A 26,621-nucleotide genomic window follows, 5' to 3' on the forward strand; every position below is an offset into this window, starting at 1 on the left:
ATTTGAACAAGCATTTAATTTTGTTTTATAAATAAGAACCAACAATTTCCTCAAAGGTAGGTTTGTAACATAAAAGAAGCTTGATGAATTCGTTGTCAGTGCTTCATATAATGTATTACTATTTGCCCAATTAAGTGACAGTTTATTAACTTCATAAACTGTATTACTTTCAGGGCATTTGATAATGCAAACAGTTCAAATAAAGCAGTAACATAAAATATAGTATTCCTTAATTAGGCAGGTAAAGTTCATCAAAATAAGTAAGGATATCGATTAATAGTAAAATAATTGGGTCTGACCTGAGAACACATGAATTGTTACTTGTCCGTTTGGTATGAACAGCAGCGTGGTACTCAGAGGGAGAGCGGTTGCGGCTGCAGCTGATGACGTCACCGCTACTTGCTGTGCTGTGTATGAAGCTGCTTGAATCCTGTTACCTTGTGAATGCTTCAGAGTTTGATGTCGAGTTTGTTTGATTCCTTTGTAGTATGCAATATCTTCCGGAGTTGAATTGAGTAAAAGAGCTGCTAGAAGTAGGAATGAAAAATAAGAGATGTTATCATAACTCTTCAAATAGGAAATAATGAGGCTGTTGGAGCGTGAGGAAAACTCTCAGTGTAACGCTTGTGCTGTGAATCAATTCTCAATTAACCAGCAATGAATGCTGGGGGAAAGTGCTTGATATAGGAGGCTCTTAAAGGGACAGATCATTAGCAAGCAGTAACCCTGACAGAGCCCCCCACAAAAAGAACCACAGCGAGGTTCAAGGCCTAGGACGATCAGGGTTACGTCTATGGAAGAGGGAAATCAGACGTGGAGCAGATATGTTTGAAGCAGGCTCCCAGGAATCATCCTCATGGCCAAAACCTTTCCAATGAACCAAATAGAAAAGATTCCCACGACGTAGTCTAGAATCCAGAATGCTATGAACCTCATACTGGCAATCAAGATTAGCAGAAGGTATTGGGTCTTCTGATGTAATATTTGTTATGGGTAGGTTGCAAGGTTTGATAAGAGACACATGGAAAGTTGGATGTATCTTAAAAGTTGAAGGTAGTTGGAGTGTAACTGTTGTTGGACCATTTACCCTGACGATAGGGTAAGGACCCAAAAAGAGTTTACCTAGTTTCCTACAAGGATAAGGTATCTTGAGGTTCTTAGTGGAGAGCCATACTTGTTGTCCTACGGAATATTGAGGACTAGGTCTGTGGCGAAGATCGTAGTACCTGCGTTGTGATGCCTGTGCCTGAAGAATATGTTCACGAATTGAAGAAAAGTTAGCTGAAATGTCATTAACCAGATCATTCACCTGAGGACATGGGGTGTCAATCTTCGGAAGTAGTGTGAAATTTGGATGTAAACCATAATTTATAAAAAATGGTGATGTGCCAGTTGTAGAACTCTTATTATTATTATAGGCAAATTCTGCTAAGGGCAAGTAGGTGGCCCAAGAATCTTGTTGGTGAGAGCAGAAACAACGTAGGTATTGCTCTAGCCACTGGTTCACCCTCTCTGTCTGCCCATTCGTCTGAGGATGGTAAGCAGTGGTGAGTTTTTGTTCTATATGCAGAGCAGCACACAAATTTCTCCAGAACTTAGATGTGAATTGGGTTCCACGGTCACTAAGGATGGTTTTAGGTATTCCATGCAGTCTTACAATGTTTTGAATGAATAATTCACTGGTGAACTTGGAAGTGGGTAGGGAAATAACCGGTATGAAATGTGCCATCTTTGAGAATAGATCGGTGACAACCATTATAGTGGTATATTTGTTAGAGAGAGGTAAGTCCACAATAAAGTCTAAGGATACCGCCTCCCAGGGTACTTGGGGTACAGGTAAAGGCTGTAAAAGACCCACAGGGAGTTGTTTAGAAGGTTTGGAGGTTGCGCATATAACACATTTAGAAATATATTCTTTGAGATCGAGGTTAAGAGTAGGCCACCAAAAAGATCTCTTAAGTAAATCCAAGGTTTTATCCCTTCCCATGTGTCCAGCAAGGGGAGATTCATGAACTGTTTTCAAGATTGAAGATCTAAGATTTGGAGGTATATATAGCTTCCCGTCCTTATAGAGTAAGCCATCAGAATTGTAAGTAAGATCTGTATGAGGTACTGATGGATCAATAGCAGTAGCATCTTTTATCACTGTAGTTAGACTTGTTATAACTCCAATGATAGAGTCCTTAGGAACAATAGTAGTAGGAATGCATGGTATTATAGGTTTAGGACCTTGTCTAGAGAGGGCGTCAGCCTTGCCATTTTTTGTACCAGGCCTGTAGGTAATGATGTAATGGAAACGAGAGAAATAAAGACTCCAGCGTAATTGTCTGGAGGATAGAGTTCGATTAGACTGAAGATATTGCAGATTTTTATGGTCAGTATATATGACAGTTGGTTGTGTTGCACCCTCAAGCAAGTGCCTCCAGTGATCGAAGGAACACTTTATTGCAAGTAATTCTTTCTCGCCAACTGGATAATTTAACTCTGCTGGTTGCATCAATCTTGAGAAGAATGCGACCGGATGTAAGGGTTCTTTGAATGATTTCCTTTGAGAGAGGATTGCCCCTATTGCGAACTCAGAAGCGTCAACTTCCAGGATAAATTGCTTTTCTAAATCCGGGTATTGGAGAATGGGTGCTGTAGTGAATTTATTTTTTAAAAGGTCAAATACCTGTTGAGTATGGCTTGTCCACCTGAAAGGATGATTCAATTTGGTGAGTTCAGTAAGAGGTTTGGTAATAGCAGCGAATCCAGGAATGAATTTCCTATAATAATTTGAGAAGCCAAGGAAACGTTGAACATCTTTCTTACATTGGGGAGTCGGCCAATTATGAATGGCCTGAACCTTGTCATCTTGCATCTTGATTCCTTCAGGAGAGATGTTATACCCCAGAAAAGAGATATTATTTGACTCAAATATACATTTTTCTAGTTTAGCGTATAGGTTATTTTTTCGTAACCTAGTGAGAACCTCTCTAACATGCATTCTATGTTGATCTAAATTTTGTGAGTAAACTAGAATATCGTCCAAATAGACAACAACATATACATCCAAAATATCTCTGAAAAGATCATTGATTAAGCATTGGAATGTTGCTGGGGCATTGCACAGACCGAATGGCATCACTGTATATTCGAATAGCCCATATCTAGTCCGAAAAGCAGTGAGCCATTCGTCGCCAGCTCTCATTCGTATAAGATTATAGGCACCTCGAAGATCCAATTTAGTGAAAATTGAGGCCCCCCTTAATCTTTCAATTAATTCAGGGATTAAAGGTAGGGGGTACCTATTTTTTCTGGTACGCCTGTTCAATTCCCTGTAATCAATGATTGGTCTTAATGTGCCATCTTTGTTGGTAACAAAAAATATGCCTGCACCTGCAGGGGATGTACTAGGTCTTATAAAACCTTTTCGGAGGTTCTCATCTATATAGTTTTTAAGGTGTTCTAGTTCTGGTTTGGAAAGGGGATAGATATGTCCATAGGGAATTGAAACTCCTGGGAGTAAATCAATAGGACAATCGTATTCCCTATGAGGGGGCAAACATTCAGCTTCTTTTTTATTAAAAACATCTGAGAAGTCTGCATATTGTTTGGGTAAAATATTATCCTCAACCTGTAGCATAATTAAATCTGATGATGTCTCACTATTTTGAGTGAGATGAGGAAAAGATAAACTGAGGTCATTCCAGTTTATAGTTGGTTTGTGTTTACAAAACCAATTTATACCAAGGATTACATTAAACATTGGTGAAGATATGACATCAAAAGTGAGTGTTTCTGTGATGTGTGTGCAGGATATTACCTGTAATGGTGTAGTTTGGTGTGTGACAGGACCTGATTTTAAAAAAGAGCCATCAATGACCTTCACAGAGACTGGAGTTTTCTTAGAGACCAGAGGTATTTTATTCTGTTTCACAAAAGAAAAATCAACAAAATTTCTACATGAGCCGGTGTCCAGGATAGCTTCAGTTGTTATCCTGGTTTGATCCCACTGTAAAATAATAGGGATAGTTAAATATGATGGTTTAATGGTTTTCATTAACAGGGATTCAGTGATGTTAGGCAACCTACCCTTCTTATTCCTAGCCAGAACAGGGCAGTCCTTTACTTCATGAGTAGGGCAGGCACAATACATGCACAAACTATACAACTTCCTCCTATTCTTTTCCTGAGAGGAGAGAGGACCCTTTATGAAGCCTATGTCCATAGGTTGTGGTAATTCTTTAGTTTGATAAACAGGTGTGGAGAGAAAGCTTTTTGTACCACCAGCCTTTTCAGAGTGGCGTTCCCTAAGCCGTCTATCTATGTTAATAGTGAGAGAAAATAAATCTTCCAATGAATCTGGAATCCCTGTGCGTGAAAGCTCATCCTTTATATCCTCAGATAATCCTAAACGATATTGAGTTTTAAGGGAAACCTCATTCCATCCTGAATCACGGGCAGAAATTTTAAATTGTGTGATGTAAGACTCCACTGGGTTCTTTCTTTGTTTTAAAGATCTAAGTAAGTTTTCAGCTGTGACCTGTTTGAAAGGGTCATCATATAATGCTGACATTTGATCAAAGAATTCATCTAGAGATCCCAGTATTGCATCATCATTTTCAAAAAAAGAGTCAGCCCAAGCCCTAGGTTCCCCCCTCAGATATGATATCACAGTGAGCACTCTTGATCTTTCTGTGGGATAAGTACGTGGCTTTAATTGAAAAAGCAACAAACAGGAATTTTTAAACTCTCTAAATTTTGAACGGTCACCAGAGAATTTTTCTGGGGGGGAGACCATAGGTTCAGGGATAGAATCTGCACTTGCAGGTTTAGGTGCCAGAGTCTCTCTTAAGCAGGCCTTCAAAGCCTGATTTTCCACTTGTAATTCATGGAAAGATCCTGATAAAGCTTCTAATCTGTCTGACAGGACTTGAACTTTATCACTTAAAAGATCTTGTTCCATAATTGCTGTTGAAAGTATATGTTTAGTATAGGATAATTCTGTGTACACAAACACTAAATCCTTTCTTCCTTATGGCTGGTTAATTCTGTAATAGCCTGTATTTGTAGCAATTTGAACAAGCATTTAATTTTGTTTTATAAATAAGAACCAACAATTTCCTCAAAGGTAGGTTTGTAACATAAAAGAAGCTTGATGAATTCGTTGTCAGTGCTTCATATAATGTATTACTATTTGCCCAATTAAGTGACAGTTTATTAACTTCATAAACTGTATTACTTTCAGGGCATTTGATAATGCAAACAGTTCAAATAAAGCAGTAACATAAAATATAGTATTCCTTAATTAGGCAGGTAAAGTTCATCAAAATAAGTAAGGATATCGATTAATAGTAAAATAATTGGGTCTGACCTGAGAACACATGAATTGTTACTTGTCCGTTTGGTATGAACAGCAGCGTGGTACTCAGAGGGAGAGCGGTTGCGGCTGCAGCTGATGACGTCACCGCTACTTGCTGTGCTGTGTATGAAGCTGCTTGAATCCTGTTACCTTGTGAATGCTTCAGAGTTTGATGTCGAGTTTGTTTGATTCCTTTGTAGTATGCAATATCTTCCGGAGTTGAATTGAGTAAAAGAGCTGCTAGAAGTAGGAATGAAAAATAAGAGATGTTATCATAACTCTTCAAATAGGAAATAATGAGGCTGTTGGAGCGTGAGGAAAACTCTCAGTGTAACGCTTGTGCTGTGAATCAATTCTCAATTAACCAGCAATGAATGCTGGGGGAAAGTGCTTGATATAGGAGGCTCTTAAAGGGACAGATCATTAGCAAGCAGTAACCCTGACAGGGCCGAACCCCTCCATGGAATTGGTACAGCAGTTGATGGCGGAGGCGGACGAGGATATACGAGAGACTCGAGCCCACAAACTCAACCTAGCGAACGCACACCGCAATGCTGAAGCCCCGCAGGTAATCATCCCTGTCGAAAATGCTGGGAGGCCCAAGATACCCTATGCGGCATTTCGACCCTTCCTAGAGAGCGAGACAGGGATTGATGAATATTTGGCGGACTTCGAAAGGCAATGTGCCCTGCACCAGATTCCCAACAGAGAGTGGCCCACGATATTGTCTGGGAAACTATCCGGGCGAGCCCTGGAAGCCTTTCGTACTCTGGGTGCTGAGGAAGTGACACAGTATGAGCTAGTTAAGGAGACACTGTTGCGACGGTACGCTGTAACTCCGGACACGTATCGCCGACAGTTTCGGGGCACGGAAAAGAAGCCTAACGATACCCATATGGAATGGGCGCACCGAATGCGGAGAGCGGCAAATCACTGGCTGAGCGGAAGTAAAGTGGTGACTGGGGAGGAAATTTTACAATTGTTTCTCTTAGAACATTTTTATAATGGCATGGAACAGCAAGGGAAGGAATGGCTGCGAGACAGGCGGCCTTCTACCTTAGAAGAAGCAGCCAAATTGGCCGATGAACATTATGACTCCCGTCTTCACGAACCCATGAACTACCGAGCTCCAGCACGGGTCGAACCCAGAGAGGTTTACCGTGCACCCCCTCGTGCTGAATTCCGAGCCCCGGTGCCCACAGGGCCCGTCCGACACTCAGGACCACCCAATAACAGCTCTGAGCGTCCCAGACCGACTTGCCACCGATGCAAGCAACCAGGGCATTTCATGGCTAGCTGCCCCCTTAATACGCACCAGACACCCAGGAATTACAATGACCCCTCTGGGTCCTATCGTCCGGCCCGGGCCCTCTGTGTTAACCAAGAGGCCCCTATGGAGGGATATGTGGGGCCGCTTCACGAGGCAGACCCTGTATATGCTGCCTCAGATAACCGCCAGCACCATCGGCAGAGGGTATGGCTCGAGGGGCGATCTACCGAGGGATTGCGAGACACAGGGGCTACTATCACGCTGGTACAGAGTCATTTGGTGCCAGAGCACAAGCGATCCGGACAGACTGTGGCCGTTAGAGTGGCGGGGGGGGATGTGTACAAAATTCCAACAGCTAAAGTGCATCTTGATTGGGGAGCGGGAAAGGGGGCTGTGAACGTGGGCCTAATGGATAATTTACCTGCCGAAGTACTACTGGGCAACGATTTGGGCCCCATGACTTCTGCCTATGCTCCAGTATGCAACAACGAGGCGGACCCAGTGACTACACGGGCCCAAGCCCGGACGGAGCGAGAGCTTTCACCAGTGCGGGAGACACAGGTAAGACCTACCCCGACCTTGCCTGACAGGTTAGGCCCCATACCCTGGGACACCCCAGATGCTTTCGAGGCAGAGTCTAAGACTGACCCGACCTTACAAAAGTACCGGGAACGAGCAGAGACCGGAGGGGGCGGGGCAGATAACGAAACATTCTTATGGGAAAAAGGGAAACTATACCGCTGGACAGAGAAAAGGGGACAGCGTAGGCGACAGCTGGTAGTGCCCCACAAATACCGTCAAGAAATCCTCAAAATAGGCCACGACATCCCCTTAGCAGGCCACCTAGCCGTTACCCGTACCCTACACCGCATTACTCACACGTTCTTTTGGCCAGGGGTGCACGCTGACGTTAGAACTTACTGTAACACCTGCGATGTGTGTCAACGAGTAGGAAGGCGAGGCGATCACCCTAAAGCCCAGCTAGTAAATATGCCCATTGTAGAGGAACCCTTCAGCCGGGTTGCTATTGACCTAGTGGGACCACTGGCTACCCCTAGTCCCTCCGGTAAGCGATACATTCTTACCGTAGTGGACTACGCTACCAGGTACCCAGAGGCTGTCGCCCTATCCAACATACAAGCGGATACGGTAGCGAATGCACTAGTACAGGTGTTCTCCCGGGTAGGATTTCCAAAAGAAATCCTATCCGACCGAGGCACCCAATTTACGGCTGAATTGACCCAACAACTCTGGCAGGTTTGCAAAATTAAGTCCCTCCTAAGCTCCCCATACCACCCCCAGACAAACGGGCTGTGTGAGAGGTTCAATGGGACCCTCAAGCAAATGCTCAAGACGTTCACTCAGGAATACCGAGACTGGGAACGCTTCCTGCCGCACCTCCTATTTGCTTATCGGGAGGTGCCCCAGGAAACGACAGGGTTCTCTCCCTTCGAGTTGCTCTACGGAAGAAAGGTACGGGGACCCCTAAACCTGATCCGGGAGCACTGGGAGGGAGAGATGGAGGCTGACGGTGTCCCAATTGTGCCATACGTGCTGGAACTCAGGGACCGAATGGAGCAATTAGCCAAATCCGTGCGGGCTAATCTCCAGTTGGCCCAGAGAAGGCAGAAAGTATGGTACGATCGGGGGGCCCGAAAGAGAATCTTCACCATAGGACAAAAGGTGTTAGTACTTAAGCCGGTGAAGACAAATTGCAGGCGTCCTGGCAGGGTCCCTACCAGATCGTAGAGAAAAGGGGAGACACCACTTATGTGATAGCTAGCTGCCACGACAACAATCTTAGAAAGACATTCCATGTAAACATGCTCAAGGAATATTTTGAGCGACCAGAGAACGTGACGGCCGTATGTTGTTCCCCTCAGGAAGACCCCGACAGTTTACCCATTCCAGACCTATTAGAAAAGAGCCTCCCCACAGGTATAGTGGCGCAGGTTCAGATAGGGGACCGACTTAGCCCCACTGAAAGGGAGCAGCTCAACCAACTCCTCCAGTCCAAACACCTCACCTTCTCCCCGAAGCCAGGGTACACTACTTTAACCACCCACCAGGTAGATACTCCGGGACAAGCTCCCTTGCGCCAGGCTCCGTACCGAATCCCCGAAGCAGTTAGGACAGGAATGAAGAAGGAGATCGATGAGATGCTCCAGCTCAGGGTAATTGAGCCCTCCGATAGTCCCTGGGCCTCCCCAGTTGTCTTGGTGCCCAAGAAAGATGGGACCACCCGGTTCTGCGTAGACTATCGGAGGCTCAATGAAAATACCGTGACGGACGCTTACCCTATGCCCAGGGTAGACGAGCTACTCGATCGTATAGCCAGGGGAAATTACCTGACCACTATTGACCTCTGCAAAGGTTACTGGCAGATTCCCCTGGCCCCGGAGGCTATCCCCAAGTCGGCATTCGTCACCCCATTCGGCTTATATCAGTTTAGGGTAATGCCGTTTGGGATGAAGAATGCCCCAGCTACATTCCAGCGCTTGGTGGATAGGCTCCTGGATGGCTTCCAGAGTTTTGCTTGCGCCTACCTGGACGACATAGCGATCCACAGTGAGTCCTGGGAGGACCACTTAGCTCATGTGGGAATGGTTCTGGATCAGATCCGGGCTGCTGGCCTGACTCTGAAGCCAGAAAAATGCCACTTTGGGATGGCCGAGGTACAGTACCTGGGTCACCGGGTGGGGTGTGGAAAGCAGCGACCAGAGCCGGCCAAAATAGAAGCTGTCGCCAGTTGGCCCACCCCCATCACTAAGACTCAGGTCCTAGCCTTCCTGGGCACGGCAGGGTACTATAGACGGTTCGTACCAGACTACAGCACACTTGCCAAACCCCTGACTGACTTGACCAAGAAGAACTTACCTCGACAGGTCCTGTGGTCTCCCCACTGTGAAACGGCTTTCCAGGCTCTCAAAAATGCTCTAATTAACGCTCCTGTCTTGGCGGCCCCAGCCCTTAACAAACGTTTTATCGTCCATACCGATGCTTCCATGTTCGGGCTGGGAGCCGTCCTCAGCCAAGTAGGCGAAGATGGAGGGGAGCATCCAGTTGCCTACATCAGCCGGAAGCTCCTGCCCCGCGAAGTCAGCTATGCAGCGGTCGAAAAGGAGTGTTTGGCTTTGGTGTGGGCATTAAAGAAATTGACTCCCTATTTATATGGTCAGGAGTTCACTCTGGTCACCGACCATAACCCGTTGGTGTGGCTGAACCGGGTCTCTGGAGATAACGGCAGGCTATTACGTTGGAGCTTATCGTTGCAAACCTTCAATTTCACCATTACTTACAGACCTGGGAAACAGAATGGCAACGCCGACGGGTTGTCCAGACAAACCGACCTCAGCCCCGCATAACCAGCGGTCTGGACAGCCTTAGTCTGCCCCGAAAAGGGGTCAGACCGTGTCTGCCAGAGTGTTCCACAGAAAGGGAGCAATGTTACAGAAGCATTAGTTATTTTGTTGTGAAGAGCTTATTTCCCAGCAGCAATGCCTGAACCAGCAAGCCAGCGCCTAAGAAGGGCTCCAAGAAAACCGTAACAAGTTTCATTTCATAAAGAGTTAACTCTTTTTTTTCAGCTTTTAGAAACTATTGTCTAATCACCTCTGGAGCCAGACTGCTAATTGATAAGATGAACTTGTAAACTTGTTATCTTAAGTACTGTAATCCTATTGTGGCCTGTCAAAGGACAGTGCTCTCTATCTAAATGTGTGATGGGGGATTTTGTGCTTCCCCCCCTCTCCCCCTGGGAGTGCCCTGTGTGCATGTAACCTTAATAAAAAGCAGGCTGGGCATCCCAGTCCTGAGTTCTTGTTTTGACCCTCAATCGCAGCGTTGACTCATTTTTGTGGGCAGAAGGGTATCCTAGCTGTACTGCAGCTAAGGGAGATTATTCTATATTTGCGAGACTCATATAGAATACTATGGAAAGCAGCTTCTCCCCTCTTTAGCAATAGGGATCCAGGCTACTAAGCGGTCCATCTCTCAGCGAGACTAAGGGTAACCGTAACAATATAACCATATATATTATATTATATATATATATATATATATATATATATATATAAAAAGAACACTTTGTAAGTAAGTAGCGCACACATAGACTTTAGCAATATAATTTCAAAAGGTACCTGTATACCACTCACTGTCCGGTAACACGCTGGGGAGCAATTGGCTCAGAGTGTATGGAGATCTGCAGCTGTGGAGACTGAGCCGGTCTGTAGTCAGCGTCTGAGTAAATAGAATATATTCCAATGGATTGTCCCCACTTGTAGCGCAAAAAATCTCTCTCCAAAGAAAAGTAAAACTTCCTTTATTGTAGTAACAAAAGTAAAAACATGACAGCCTACACACGACTGTAATAAAGCACTAAATGTAAAAACACAGTGTCAGTGATCTGAACCACATGCAGACATGTTTCGTGCAGTTGCGCACTTGATCACGAAACATGTCTGCATGTGGTTCAGTTTGTGCAGTTGCGCAACTGCACGAAACATGTCTGCATGTGGTTCAGATCACTGACACTGTGTTTTTACATTTAGTGCTTTATTACAGTCGTGTGTAGGCTGTCATGTTTTTACTTTTGTTACTACAATAAAGGAAGTTTTACTTTTCTTTGGAGAGAGATTTTTTGCGCTACAAGTGGGGACAATCCATTGGAATATATATATATATATATATATATATATATATATATATATATATATATATATATATATATATATATATAGCTAGATATTTATATATTTTACCAAAATACCATCAGATATATGTAGAAATATGTATTTATGAATCAATGGAACATATTCTGCTATGTGAAGAACATTGGAATGTGAAATATTCATGTTTTCATGTCGGGTTAGCGCACTTGAGAATATGCGATTGGGTTTGCTTGTGAGTAGGGCGTTAGTTTTTTATTTTATACCTTTTTTTCTCCATTTACTTCTAAGGGGGAATACGTTAACACGCTTGATATTGTAAGTTCGGCTTTTTACGCACGGGTTAGCACGTGGGCGAATACAGTTTACTTTCAACTCATATATTCAAGAGAAATAAAAAAAAAGAAAATGACACAACCTCATCAGCTTTGAAATAACAAAACACAACCATGAAATGAGAAACAATTCCGTCTTTTTTCAATTCTGCATGCTGAGTTGAGGCGTAGGTGAAAAACCCGACACCGCCTCAGGAAAACCCAATGAAAAGTTGTATTCTAACCTGTAACACTGCTTTTTTTTGTATATTCTACTAAATATACATATTTTTTTATATTGTGCCTTACTACATGATCACCTATATTATTAATAAAGGTGTTGTCCTTTATTAGTTTATATGTACTGAATTATAAAAGAAAATGGCACCAAAAAGGAAAATATCTCTTTATTCATAAATTTAATTAAATTTATCTTGGAACCATTATCTATTTTTTATTTTTATTATTATAGAACATGTTTGGATGGTTTTTATATTAAATCATGAACGTGATAATATATTCACAAATACAGTATATGCAGATTATTTAAATTATTTATTTTGTTTCATTTCTTCTTATTACGAGCACTTTAGCCACAAGGATAAGGAATTCATCCAAGCTCAGAATTGCACCTCGATTTTCCTTCAGATCTTTCAGGATTTTGTCTGAAGCATCCTTCCCTTTTGCATTCTAAAAATTAATAATATAAAATGGATTAGTTAAAATATGATTAACATATTTTTTATATTACAATAATACATCAAGGCTTCGTTAAAGGTGCATCAAAGTCAAAATTAAACTTTTATGGCTCAGACTAGATTTATATTTGTATGTCTAGGGAGGGCTTAGATGTAGGTTTAGCGCGTAGCTCTCAACATTTGTCATTAAGAGCCCAATTCTAAAAGGCTCTCTGGGCTGGTGAGACTCTATAAGAATGCTCGCCAGTCTTTCTATTTCCCTGGTGAAACTCTGTAAAGCCCTGTAAAGCAGGATATCTAGCAAAGGGGAGTAATACTGCATTTTTGTATGGGCGCAATGAAAATTGTAATTTAAAAATCATACAAAGTTAATACTTAAACCATTCACACAAAAAATACTCATTAAAAAAATGTGGGCCAGATTACAATTGGAGCACTAAATATCGCTTTCGCAAAAACAATATTAGCGCTCCACTAAGTAATACCAGCGCATGCTAATGTGCGCTAGTATTATAAGTTAAGAGCAATGCGAACGCAAGCTCGCATTGCAAGGAAGCATTGCGCTCACAAAGGGGTGTTTTTATTTTAGGGTGGCTTTTTTGTTTTTATAGGGGTTTCAAATTAGGTTTAATTTTTAGTGTTTTGGATAATTTCGTTTATTATTTTTAGTAATCTTACGGCTAGATTTAGAGGTTTGTCGGTAACGACCCGAAAATCTAACGCCGGCTTTTTTCTGGCCGCACCATAAAAATAACTCTGGTATTGAGAGTCCACATAAAGGCTGCGTTAGGCTCCAAAAAAGGAGCGTAGAGCATATTTAACGCAGCTTCAACTCTCGATACCAGAGTTGCTTACGCAAGCGGCCAGCCTCAAAAACGTGCTCGTGCACGATTCCCCCATAGGAAACAATGGGACTGTTTGAGCTGAAAAAAACCTAACACCTGCAAAAAAGCCGCGTTCAGCTCCTAACGCAGCCCCATTGTTTGCTATGGGGAAACACTTCCTACGTCTGCACCTAACACTCTAACATGTACCCCAAGTCTAAACACTTATTAACCCCTAATCTGCCGCCCCCGCTATCGCTGACACCTGCATATTATTATTAACCCCTAATCTGCCGCTTCGTAAACCGCCGCTACTTACATTATCCCTATGTACCCCTAATCTGCTGCCCCTAACACCGCCGACCCCTATATTATATTTAATAACCCCTAATCTGCCCCCCACAACGTCGCCTCCACCTGCCTACACTTATTAACCCCTAATCTGCCGAGCGGACCGCACCGCTATTATTATAAAGTTATTAACCCCTAATCCGCCTCACTAACCCTATAATAAATAGTATTAACCCCTAATCTGCCCTCCCTAACATCGCCGACACCTAACTTTAATTATTAACCCCTAATCTGCTGACTGGAGCTCACCGCTATTCTAATAAATGTATTAACCCCTAAAGCTAAGTCTAACCCTAACACTAACACCCCCCTAAATTAAATATAATTTACATCTAACGAAATTAATTATCTCTTATTAAATAAAGTATTCCTATTTAAAGCTAAATACTTACCTGTAAAATAAATCCTAATATAGCTACAATATAAATTATATTTATATTATAGCTATTTTAGGATTTATATTTATTTTACAGGTAACTTTGTATTTATTTTAACCAGGTACAATAGCTAAAATAGTTAAAATAATTACAAAATTACCTGTAAAATAAATACTAACCTAAGTTACAATTAAACCTAACACTACACTATCATTAAATTAATTAAATAAAATATCTACAATTACCTACAATTAAACCTAACACTACACTATCAATACATTAATTAAATACAATATCTGCAAATAACTACAATGAAATAAACTAACTAAAGTACAAAAAATAAAAAAGAACTAAGTTACAAAAAATAAAAAAATATTTACAAACATTAGAAAAATATTACAACAATTTTAAACTAATTACACCTACTCTAAGCCCCCTAATAAAATAACAAAGCCCCCCAAAATAAAAAATGCCCTACCCTATTCTAAATTACTAAAGTTCAAAGCTCTTTTACCTTACCAGCCCTGAACAGGGCCCTTTGCGGGGCATGCCCCAAGAAGTTCAGCTCTTTTGCCTGTAAAAAAAAAACATACAATACCCCCCCCAACATTACAACCCACCACCCACATACCCCTAATCTAACCCAAACCCCCCTTAAATAAACCTAACACTAAGCCCCTGAAGATCATCCTACCTTGTCTTCACCTCAACGGGTATCACACCGATCCGTCCTGGCTCCGATATCTTCATGCAACCCAAGCGGGGGCTAGACATCCACTGAAGAAGTCCAGAAGAGGGTCCAAAGTCTTCATCCTATCCGGGAAGAAGAGTAGATCCGGACCGGCAACCATCATCTTCCAAGCGGCATCTTCTATCTTCATCCGATGAGGACCGGCTCCATCCTGAAGACCTCCACTGCGGACCCATCTTCATCCGGCGACGTCCAACTGAAGAGTGACGGTTCCTTTAAGGGACATCATCCAAGATGGCGTCCCTCGAATTCCGATTGGCTGATAGGATTCTATCAGCCAATCGGAATTAAGGTAGGAATATTCTGATTGGCTGATGGAATCAGCCAATCAGAATCAAGATCAATCCGATTGGCTGATCCAATCAGCCAATCAGATTGAGGTCGCATTCTATTGGCTGTTCCGATCAGCCAATAGAATGCGAGCTCAATCTGATTGGCTGATTGGATCAGCCAATCGGATTGATCTTGATTCTGATTGGCTGATTCCATCAGCCAATCAGAATATTCCTACCTTAATTCCGATTGGCTGATAGAATCCTATTAGCCAATCGGAATTCGAGGGACGCCATCTTGGATGACGTCCCTTAAAGGAACCGTCATTCTTCAGTTGGACGTCGCCGGATGAAGATGGGTCCGCGATGGATTCTTCAGGATGGAGCCGGTCCTCATCGGATGAAGATAGAAGATGCCGCTTGGAAGATGATGGTTGCCGGTCCGGATCTACTCTTCTTCCCGGATAGGATGAAGACTTTGGAGCCTCTTCTGGACCTCTTCAGCCACCGGATGATGGATCGCCAGCCCCCGCTTGGGTTGGATGAAGATTTTGGAGCCAGGACCGATCGGTGATACCCGGTGAGGTGAAGACAAGGTAGGATGATCTTCAGGGGCTTAGTGTTAGGTTTATTTAAGGGGGGTTTGGGTTAGATTAGGGGTATGTGGGTGGTGGGTTGTAATGTTGGGGGGGTATTGTATGTTTTTTTTTACAGGCAAAAGAGCTGAACTTCTTGGGGCATGTCCCGCAAAGGGCCCTGTTCAGGGCTGGTAAGGTAAAAGAGCTTTGAACTTTAGTAATTTAGAATAGGGTAGGGCATTTTTTTATTTTGGGGGGCTTTGTTATTTTATTAGGGGGCTTAGAGTAGGTGTAATTAGTTTAAAATTGTTGTAATATTTTTCTTATGTTTGTAAATATTTTTTTATTTTTTGTAACTTAGTTCTTTTTTATTTTTTGTACTTTAGTTAGTTTATTTCATTGTAGTTATTTGTAGGTATTGTATTTAATTTATTTATTGATAGTGTAGTGTTAGGTTTAATTGTAACTTAGGTTAGGATTTATTTTACAGGTCAATTTGAAATTATTTTAACTATTTTAGCTATTAAATAGTTCTTAACTATTTAATAGCTATTGTACCTGGTTAAAATAAATACAAAGTTACCTGTAAAATAAATATTAATCCTAAAATAGCTATAATATAATTATAATTTATGTTGTAGCTATATTAGGATTTATTTTACAGGTAAGTATTTAGCTTTAAATAGGAATAATTTATTTAATAAGGGTTAATTAATTTCGTTAGAATAAAATTATATTTAATTTAGGGGGGTGTTAGTGTTAGGGTTAGACTTAGCTTTAGGGGTTAATACATTTATTAGAATAGCGGCGAGATTTGGTCGGCAGATTAGGGGTTAATAATTGAAGTTAGGTGTCGGCGATGTTAGGGAGGGCAGGTTAGGGGTTAATAAATATAATATAGGGGTCGGCGATGTTAGGGCAGCAGATTAGGGGTACATAGGGATAATGTAGCTGGCGGCAGCGTGCGGACGGCAGATTAGGGGTTAATAAGTGTAGGTAGCTGGCGGCGACGTTGTGGGGGGCAGATTAGGGGTTAATAAATATAATATAGGGGTCGGCGATGTTAGGGCAGCAGATTAGGGGTACATAGGGATAATGTAGCTGGCGGCGGCGTGCGGACGGCAGATTAGGGGTTAATAAGTGTAGGTAGCTGGCGGCGACGTTGTGGGGGGCAGATTAGGGGTTAATAAATATAATATAGGGGTCGGCGGTGTTAGGGGCAGCAGATTAGGGGTACATAAGGATAACGTAGTTGGCGGTCGGCAGATTAGGGGTTAAAAAAATTTAATCGAGTTGCGGCGATGTGGGGGGACCTCGGTTTAGGGGTACATAGGTAGTTTATGGGTGTACTTTAGAGTACAGTAGTTAAGAGCTTTATAAACCGGCGTTAGCCCAGAAAGCTCTTAACTACTGACTTTTTTCCTGCGGCTGGAGTTTTGTCGTTAGATTTCTAATGCTCACTTCAGACACGACTCTAAATACCGGAGTTAGAAAGATCCCATTGAAAAGATAGGATACGCAATTTACGTAAGGGGATCTGCGGTATGGAAAAGTCGCGGCTGAAAAGTGAGCGTTAGACCCTATTTTGAGTGACTCCAAATACCGGAGGTAGCCTAAAACCAGCGTTAGGAGCCTCTAACGCTGGTTTTCACGGCTAACGCCAAACTCTAAATCTAGGCCTTAGTGTTTTTGTTTTTTTGTAATGTTAGATTATTTTTATTTTCATAATTTTAGTGTTTTTAATGGTAATGTTAGGTTTTTGTTATTTATTTGTAGTGTTAGGATTTTTTCATTTTGAAAATTAGGTTTTAATTTTTCGTTTATTTTATTTTTTTAAATAGTTATATTAGGTTAATTTATAGTTTACACATTTTTTTATTTCACAGGATTTTTTTTTTTAAAGTTAGTTATATTGTAACTTTAATTTAAAGTTAGGGGGTGTTAGGTTTAGGGGTTAATAGTTTAATTTAGTGTGTTGCGATGTGGGGGGCCGGAGGTTTAGGGTTTATTAGTTTTAGTTTAGTAGTAGCGATGTGGGGGCCCAGTGGTTTAGGGCTTAATAGATTTATTATACTAGTAGCGATGTAGGGGGCCGAAGGTTTAGGAGTTAATAGGTTTATTTAGTGTTGGCGATGTGGGGGGTCGGCGGTTTAGGGGTTATTATGTTTAGTATTGGCAATGTGGATGGGAGGGTTGGTACTAGCGGCGGATTAGGGGTTAATAGGTTTATTATATTATTTGCGATGCAGGGGGATGGCGGTTTAGGGGTTAATAGGTAGTTTATGTGTGATAATGTACTTTGTAATATTTTTGTTATGAGTTTTGTGAAACATTTTTGTTTAGAAAAATCCATAACTACTGGTCTTTGATCGCGGAATGGATCAGAGTGGTATAAGCTATAACGCTAATGTAATATACAGGCTAAAACGCTTGCGGTATAGCTGTACCGCCGCAACTTGTAATACGGGAGACCGGCCATTCTGCGCGCAATGGCCATTTCTTCAGTGGTATAGCCGTACTGCACCGTACCACAAAACTTGTAATCTTGTTGAATGTGTGTAGCAAAGGCAATAAAAGAGAACTGCAAAGAGACCTTATAGACCTAAACTATGTTTTGTTTTTGCCTTGACAGCGTTTTTGTTTGCAACAGGGTTTATGGCAGTTTAAGAGTTAAATAGTGTATGATTTTTTTGTGAGGGTGGTTGTGCCTGTTTAGAGGTTAATACTGTAGGGGGGTTTGCGGTGGTGGTTGTAGCAGTTTAAGGGTTAATAGTGCTGGGGCAGAGATGAGGAATATGTTTATGCAATTGATTTTTTGTGTGCCTTTGCTAATCATTGTGCTAGTACAACTTTGTTCCAGCCCAGTTAATAGTGCTCACAAAAGTATTATGGGGTGAATAAAATTTACCAACTACAATTTAATATGTGCACAAAAATGGAAGAGTTATTGATTTAGCGCAAGCATAGATTCTATTGCTGTAACTTACCTGTCTAATTAATTATTCATGCACCTGATTCTCTCAGCTCTATTTAACCATGCTCAGGTTTATTGTTCTTTGCACTAGCTTTAACCCCTTCCCGCCGTTAGGTCATTCCATGCCATCCTAACTGCGCTGGACTTTAGCGCCATTAGGACCGCATGAAATATCCTAGCCGTTTGACTGTACTGAAGCCATAGCAGCTCACTAACTGGGATCACAGGCTAGAGGGCATGCCTAGTGTCATAGGCACTTCCCCATGACCCAATCCCATCATTGAAATCACTCAATCACATTACAGATCACGTGATTTAAATTTTTACTTATTTGTTTACATTGGAACTTTGTTCTGATGTAGACAAATAAGACCTGGCGCGCAGGGATTGAAGTTTGTTCCTGATATACAGATTCCTGTGTTTGTTTCCAGCATTTCTTTTCTAAAGATATTAAACTTTACAGCCTTACCTGTCTATTAAAGCCTGATTTCTACTCGCAGCAAGTAACCATACTTTTACTTCTTTGTTTCCTGAACACTGCTATTTTGAAAACTTTAAACTCAGCCTAAATTACAAGTTTGTATTTTGCTATTATCACTCTCTGATTGCTACAAATGAATCATACTCTGAAGTTTTCAACTATTTGCTGTTTCAAGTTTATTGCTCAATAATATTCTGCTGTAACTATATATACTCAGAACTCTACATTTATGTATTTCAGTTAACCAAGCTGCTTCCCTGTGATTCTCCAATTATTGCCAAAATAGTATTTAATACTCTAACTTGCAACTTATCTATCACCAAAGCTACACTGCATATTACTCTGGCATCTGCTCCAACTTGTATTGTATCCCGGAAACCCTGCATTACCACTTTACTTGGTAAAGCTATAGCATACATTCTGAATCCTATAACACATTTTTCCACTTTGCTTATTGACAATTCTGTCTCCTATCATATTGTACTATAGGGATCTTTTGCTGTGTAGGTCAAGTTTACAGTCATGCTCACTGAAGCTCGATACTTTGTTTCCTTTGATGTCTGAATGTGTTTCATAGATATGTTTTACACTTCATGAACACTGCAATAACTCTTAGCAACTATGAATCACATAATTGTATAAATATAAATATATATATATATATATATATATATATATATATATATATATATATATATATATATATATATATATATATATATAAAACTATACCTACAGTTGTATGCAAAAGTTTAGGCAGCCCTGACAATTTCAATGATTTTCATTTATAAATAATTGGGTGTTTGGATCAGCAATTTCATTTTGATCTATCAAATAACTAAAGGACACAGTAATATTTCAGTAGTGAAATGAGGTTTATTGGATTAACAGAAAATGTGCAATATGCATCAAAACAAAATTAGACAGGTGCATAAATTTGGGAACCCCAACAGAAATATTGCATCAATATTTAGTAGAGCCTCCTTTAGCAGAAATAACAGCCTCTAGATGCTTCCTATAGCCTGTTATGAGTGTCTGGATTCTGGATGAAGGTATTTTGGGCCATTCCTCCTTGCAAAACATCTCCAGTTCAGTTAGGTTTGATGGTTGCCGAGCATGGACAGCTCGCTTCAAATCACCCCACAGATTTCCAATGATATTCAGGTTTGGGGACTGGGATGGCCATTCCAGAACATTGTACTTGTTCCTCTGCATAAATGCAGAGGTGTCAAAATTATACTTTCATGGCTCAGACTAGATTAATATTTGTCTGTCTAGGGAGGGCTTAGATATAGGTTTAGCTCATAGCTCTCAACAAAAGTCATTAAGGGCCTGATTCTTAAAAGCTCTCTGGGCTGGTGAGACTCTATAAGAATGCGCGCCAGTCTTTTATTTCCCTAGTGAAACTCTATAATGTCATTTTTTAGCCTGAAGGCAGGTTGTGTAGCAAATGGGCGTATACTGCATTTTTGTATGGGAAGTAGATGCACACATGACAAAAGTGCACAATGAAAATTGTAATTTAAAAATCACACACAGTGAATACTTGCTCTAACGGGAGCCTCGTTCTTATGCTGTGAGACACACCATTAAAACTAGCGTAGCGAAGGGGTAAGTCGTGCAGTGATGGGAAGCAAAGTGTAAATATATATTTATATGCTTTATATACACATATTAACACATAAATATATATGTATATAATCACATACATATATATTTACTGGGAGCACACAGTTCCCATAGACCGCAATGTAAAGGCACTTTTCAGTGCCATTCTTTCTAACACGCTACAGTCTCCGACTTTACTCCCAAAATACTGCCTAGTGCAGCTATTTTATTAAAAATAAATATATGCTACATTTAAAAAAAAAACAAAAAACAAAAAAAAAACACACTACACTGTATTTTGGAAGCTTTTGGGGCACTATTATAAAATTAACCAGAGTTCTGATCTCTGGTTAATTTTCTAAGCATTGATTGCATCAGCGAGCTTGTTGTAGCAATAACCAGCCACTTGTAATTGCTGATTATTTATCACACGCCTGCAAACTAGCAAATTTGCCCATTTGTGTGTTCGATAAATTAGGGCTGCAATTGTAATCTAGTCCTTTATTCAGGGCCGGACTGGGACCAAAAATAGGCCCAGGCATTTTAAGGTAAATCAGCCCAGTGCCCCCCCCCCCCCCCCAAAGGACTTTTTTTTTTAATGGCATGTCTTTAAAGCAGTTGCCCAAATGAAATGTTCAGCTTGTATGAAAACACCTGCAAGTCCAAAGTTTAATAAAATAACTGGATTTTTCTTTTAATGACGATTTTGTTGCTGATTTGGAACACCTACAGTCATGCTGACTATTGTTTTTTTATATTATAAATATATATATATATATATATATATATATATATATACACTGTATATATACATACACACACATATACACACAGAGGCTGCCTTAGAGTTAATGAGGCCTTAGGCAAAGCTCATACTCAAGGCATCTTTATGTTTGATTTTTTTGTTACCCATTAAATATAATTCTGCATTGTATATCTGCTTGTTTAGAGGGGAGAGAAGTGAGGGGACAGCACAGGGTAATCAAAACTCAGACCTCAGATTTCAGGGAAAGCAAGTGGTATCATACATCACAGCACACTGCCTACTATACACATCTGTTTAGTCTGTGCTGAATACTTTCCCTCCCCTTGTCCCAGAACAACAGAACTGCAATTATGGGTCAAGAAAAATTGTTTAACTGTTTATAGTGCACCAGCCGTCATTTTGTTACTGACAGTGGCACAGGGCAGGACAAATGCCTCCCTCCCAAGTTGATTCCTCCGAACAGTGAGATTGAAAATAACATTCAGAAACCTATTTCCTGGCAAATACAACATTTTTAATTAGGGGGAGGTTTTCTGTGGGAAAAACAAGCCTTCTGGCTTGTCTAGATTTGTTAATGAGCTACACAATGAGTTATTTTCTCTATTTTATGCGTAGTGGAGGATTTTAAACTCACTTTTTACCTCCCCCTAATTTAAAATGTTGTTGTATTTGCCAGGAATCAACTTCACCCAGCAGTGATTTAAACTTTCTCCCAGCTGATGAGTAGCAATAACTACGAAACAGTCTGTCCTGGGATAGTTTTGAATCACTGCATTAACCCTAGCTAAGTCTATAAGCTGTGTGAACAGCGATACTTGGCATTAAGGGAATCTGCTGAGAAGCAGGCTGCAGTAAAAAGGTGTTTCATTGTGAACCTAATTTGCATATCTTACCCAGAATCCTTTGCTGCATTGGAAATAATGTATTCCAGAGATTTTCTGTGGGAAAAACAAGCCTTCTGGCTTGTCTAGATTTGTTAATGAGCTACACAATGAGTTATTTTCTCTATTTTATGCGTAGTGGAGGATTTTAAACTCACTTTTTACCTCCCCCTAATTTAAAATGTTGTTGTATATATATATATATATATATATATATATATATATATATAGGTTGGACCCCCTTTTGCAATAGGATTGAGCTTGCATTCTGTTGGCTGATTGCAACAGCCAATAGTATGCAAGCTCAATCCTATTTCACTGATTGAATCAATAGGATTTGTTCACCTTTAATTCCGATTGGCTGATAGAATTCTATCAGTCAATCGGAATTCAAGGGACGCCATCTTGGATTACGTCCCTTAAAGGAACCTTCATTCTTTAGTCACCGTCGAAATAAGAGGATGCTCCATGCCGGATGTCTTGAAGATGGAGCCGCTCCGCGCCGGATGGATGAAGATAGAAGATGCCGTCTGGATGAAGACTTCTGCCCGTCTGGAGGACCACTTCTGCCGGCTTAGATGAAGACTTCTCCCGGCTTCGTTGAGGACTTTTTGCCTCTTCGCTGAGGACTTCTCCCGGCTTCGTTGAGGATGGATGTCCGGTCTTCAAAACTGTAAGTGGATCTTCGGGGGTTAGTGTTAGTTTTTCTTAAGGGTTTATTGGGTGGGTTTTAGTTTTAGATTAGGGCTTTTGGGCAGAAAAAGAGCTAAATGCCCTTTTAAGGGCAATGCCCATACAAATGCCCTTTTCAGGGCAATAGGAGCTTACGTTTTTTTAGTTAGGTTTTTATTTGGGGGGTTTGGTTGTGTGGGTAGTGGGTTTTACTGTTGGGGTGTTTTTTTTTACAGGTAAAAGAGCTGATTTCTTTTGGGCAATGCCCCGATATTGGTAGTTAATTTTAGGCTAGGGTTTTTTTTTATTTTGGGAGGGCTTTTTTTTATTTTGATAGGGCTATTAGATTAGGTGTAATTAGTTTAAATATCTGATAATGTCTTTTTTATTTTTTGTAATTTAGTGTTTGTTTTTTATTGTAATTTAGTTAATTGTATTTAATTTAGGTCATTTATTTAATTGTAGTGTAAGGTTAGGTGTTAGTGTAGCACAGGTTCGATTTTATTTTACAGGTAAATTTGTATTTATTTTTGCTAGGCAGTTAGTAAATAGTTAATAACTATTTACTAACTATTCTACCTGGTTAAAATAAATACAAACTTGTCTGTAAAATAAAAATAAACTCTAAGCTAGCTAACTATTAGTTATATTGTAGCTAGTTTAGGGTTTATTTTACAGGTAAGTATTTAGTTTTAAATAGGAATAATTTAGGTAATGATAGTAATATTTATTTAGATTTATTTTAATTATATTTAAGTTAGGGGGTGTTAGGGTTAGGGTTAGACTTAGGTTTAGGGGTTAATAACTTTAGTATAGTGGCGGCAACGTTAGGGGCGGCAGATTAGGGGTTAATAAATGTAGGTAGGTGGCAGCGATGTTAGGGGCAGCAGATTAGGGGTTAATAATTTTAGTGTTTGCGATGCAGGAGGGCCTTGGTTTAGGGGTTAATAGGTAGTTTATGGGTGTTAGTTTACTTTTTAGCACTTAAGTTATGAGTTTTATGCTACAGCTTTGTAGCGTAAAACTCATAACTACTGACTTTAGATTGCGTTACGAATCTTGCGGGATAGGCTGTTCCGCTCACTTTTTGGCCTCCCAGAAAAAGCTTGTAATATCGGCGCTATGGAAGTCCCATTGAAGAAAGTCTTTACGCAAATTCCGTAAGTTAATTTGTGGTACGGCCAAAAAAGTGTGCGGTGCCCCTAAACCTGCAAGGCTCATAATACCAACGGTAGTGAAAAAGCAGCGTTATGAGCCTTAACGCTGCTTTTTCACTCATACCACAAAACTCGTAATCTAGCCAAATATTAATAATAATTATTTCATAGCTATGTTTTTACATGTTTTCATCTACTTAACTGTAAAAGGCTCCAATGCACTTCAGTATATGTCTATATATGTGTACGTATGTATTTATATGTTTATATGTATATATGTCTGTAAATACATATAAATACATAAATATATACTTTATGTACATATATATATAGACATTTTTTTTCTAACACTTGAGACTTCTGGTAGATTTATCATACCCCGGGCTGATCATGTCCGCCCTGCATCGCTAAATGCCAACATCATACTTTGTCAGCATTTAACATTGCAGAAACATTTCTGGTGAAATGCTTGTGCAATGTCGCCCCCTGCACATTCGTGGCTGATAGGGATGATAGCAGTCTGCCACCTCAGATGTGGCGGATGAGTTAAGGAGCAGCAGTCTTGGCAACTTTAATGTTTCGCTAAACAGTTAACCAGAGCTCTGAAGTTGCAGTAATCATTCTAGCGAGAATCACGATTGTGGTCAAGCGATTATGTTTACTTTTAACTCGTAATACCAGTGGTAAGCCCAACAAGTGTTTACTTTTAACTTGTAATACCAGTGGTAAGCCCGACAAGGGCAAACCTTCATGATAAACCCCTTATCGCTTGGAGACAATCGCTTGCGTTCCACAGTTCACTCATAGGCGGCATCTTCTATCTTCATCCATCCGGAGCGGAGCGGGTCCATCTTCAATCCATCCGACACGGAGCATCCTCTTTCATCGACGTCCTAACAAAGAATGAAGGTTCCTTTAAATGACGTCATCCAAGATGGCGTCCCTTGAATTCCGATTGGCTGATAGGATTCTATCAGCCAATCGGAATGAAGGTAGGAAAAATCCTATTGGCTGATCCAATCAGCCAATAGGATTGAGCTTGCATTCTATTGGGTTTCCCAATCAGCCAATAGAATGCGAGCTCAATCCTATTGGCTGTGGCAATCAGCCAATAGGATTTTTCCTACCTTAATTCCGATTGGCTGATAGAATCCTATTAGCCAATCGGAATTCAAGGGACGCCATCTTGGATGACGTCATTTAAAGGAACCTTCATTCTTCGTTAGGACGTAGATGGAAGAGGATGCTCCGCATCGGATGGATTGAAGATGGACCCGCTCCGCTCCAGATGGATGAAGATAGAAGATGCCGCCTGGATGAAGACTTCTGCCGGTTTGGATGTTAGGGGCAGCAGATTAGGGGTTAATAATTTTAGTTTTTGCGATGCAGGAGGGCCTCGATTTAGGGGTTAATAGGTAGTTTATGGGTGTTAGTGTACTTTTTAGCACTTAATTTATGAGTTTTATGCTACAGCTTTGTAGCGTAAAACTCATAACTACTGACTTTCGATTGCGTTACGAATCTTGCGGGATAGGCTGTTCCGCTCACTTTTTGGCCTCCCAGAAAAAGCTTGTAATATCGGGCTATGGAAGTCCCATTGAAAAAAGTCTTTACGCAAATTACGTAAGTTAATTTGCGGTACGGCCAAAAAAGTGTGCGGTGCCCCTAAACCTGCAAGGCTCATAATTCCAGCGGTAGTGAAAAAGCAGCGTTATGAGCCTTAACGCTGCTTTTTCACTCATACCACAAAACTCGTAATCTAGCCGAATATTAATAATGAATATTGCATAACTATGTTTTTACATGTTTTCATCTACTTAACTGTAAAAGGCTCCAATACACTTCATTATATGTCTATATATGTGTACATATGTATTTGTATGTTTATATGTATATGTCTGTAAATACATATAAATACATAAATATATACTTTATGTACATATATATATATATATAGACATTTGTTTTCTATCACTTGAGACTTCTGGTAGATTTATCATACCCCGGGCTGACATGATTTGCTATGGCGAATCATGTCCGACCTGCATCGCTAAATGCCGACATCATACTTTGCCAGCATTTAACATTGCAGAAACATTTCTGGTGAAATGCTTGTGTAATGTTTCCCCATGCACATTCGTGGCTGATAGGGATGATAGCAGTCTGCCACCTCAGTGGTGGCGGATGAGTTAAGGAGCAGCAGTCTTGGCAACTTTAATGTTTCGCAAAACAGTTAACCAGAACTCTGAAGTTGCAGTAATCATTCTAGCGAGAATCACGATTGTGGTCAAGCGATTATGTTTACTTTTAACTCGTAATACCAGTGGTAACCCCAACAAGTGTTTACTTTTAACTTGTAATACCAGTGGTAAGCCCGACAAGGGCAAACCTTCATGATAAACACCTTATCGCTTGGAGACAATTGCTTGCGTTCCACAGTTCACTCATAGGCCTCTATTTATCAAGCTGTCAACCGCAAATACGCTGGAATTACGCAGAGTATTTGTGGCGAGCCTGATTCCCCTTAGTTATCAAAGGCTATAGACCGGCAAAAGTAGAATTCAGTGACGTAACATACGATCCGGCGGACTCAGTCCGACACAGATCTATGGTTAAGTCACTCCAGATGTTCCGAA

The 26,621-nt window shown here is 40.8% G+C and overlaps 1 protein-coding gene across 1 annotated transcript in view; it reads right to left on the reverse strand.

Annotated features, from left to right (window-relative positions):
• Positions 1-12,150: 12,150 nt before the first annotated feature.
• LOC128647518 (protein S100-P-like) overlaps positions 12,151-26,621 on the reverse strand; it is a 28,629-nt gene continuing 14,158 nt past the window's right edge. The window contains exon 2 of the mRNA XM_053700303.1: positions 12,151-12,285. Within this exon, the coding sequence (XP_053556278.1) occupies positions 12,151-12,285 (135 nt within the window). The remainder of the gene's footprint in view (positions 12,286-26,621) is intronic.

This window comes from Bombina bombina, chromosome 2 (assembly GCF_027579735.1).
Source record: "Bombina bombina isolate aBomBom1 chromosome 2, aBomBom1.pri, whole genome shotgun sequence".
Lineage (NCBI taxonomy): Eukaryota > Metazoa > Chordata > Amphibia > Anura > Bombinatoridae > Bombina > Bombina bombina.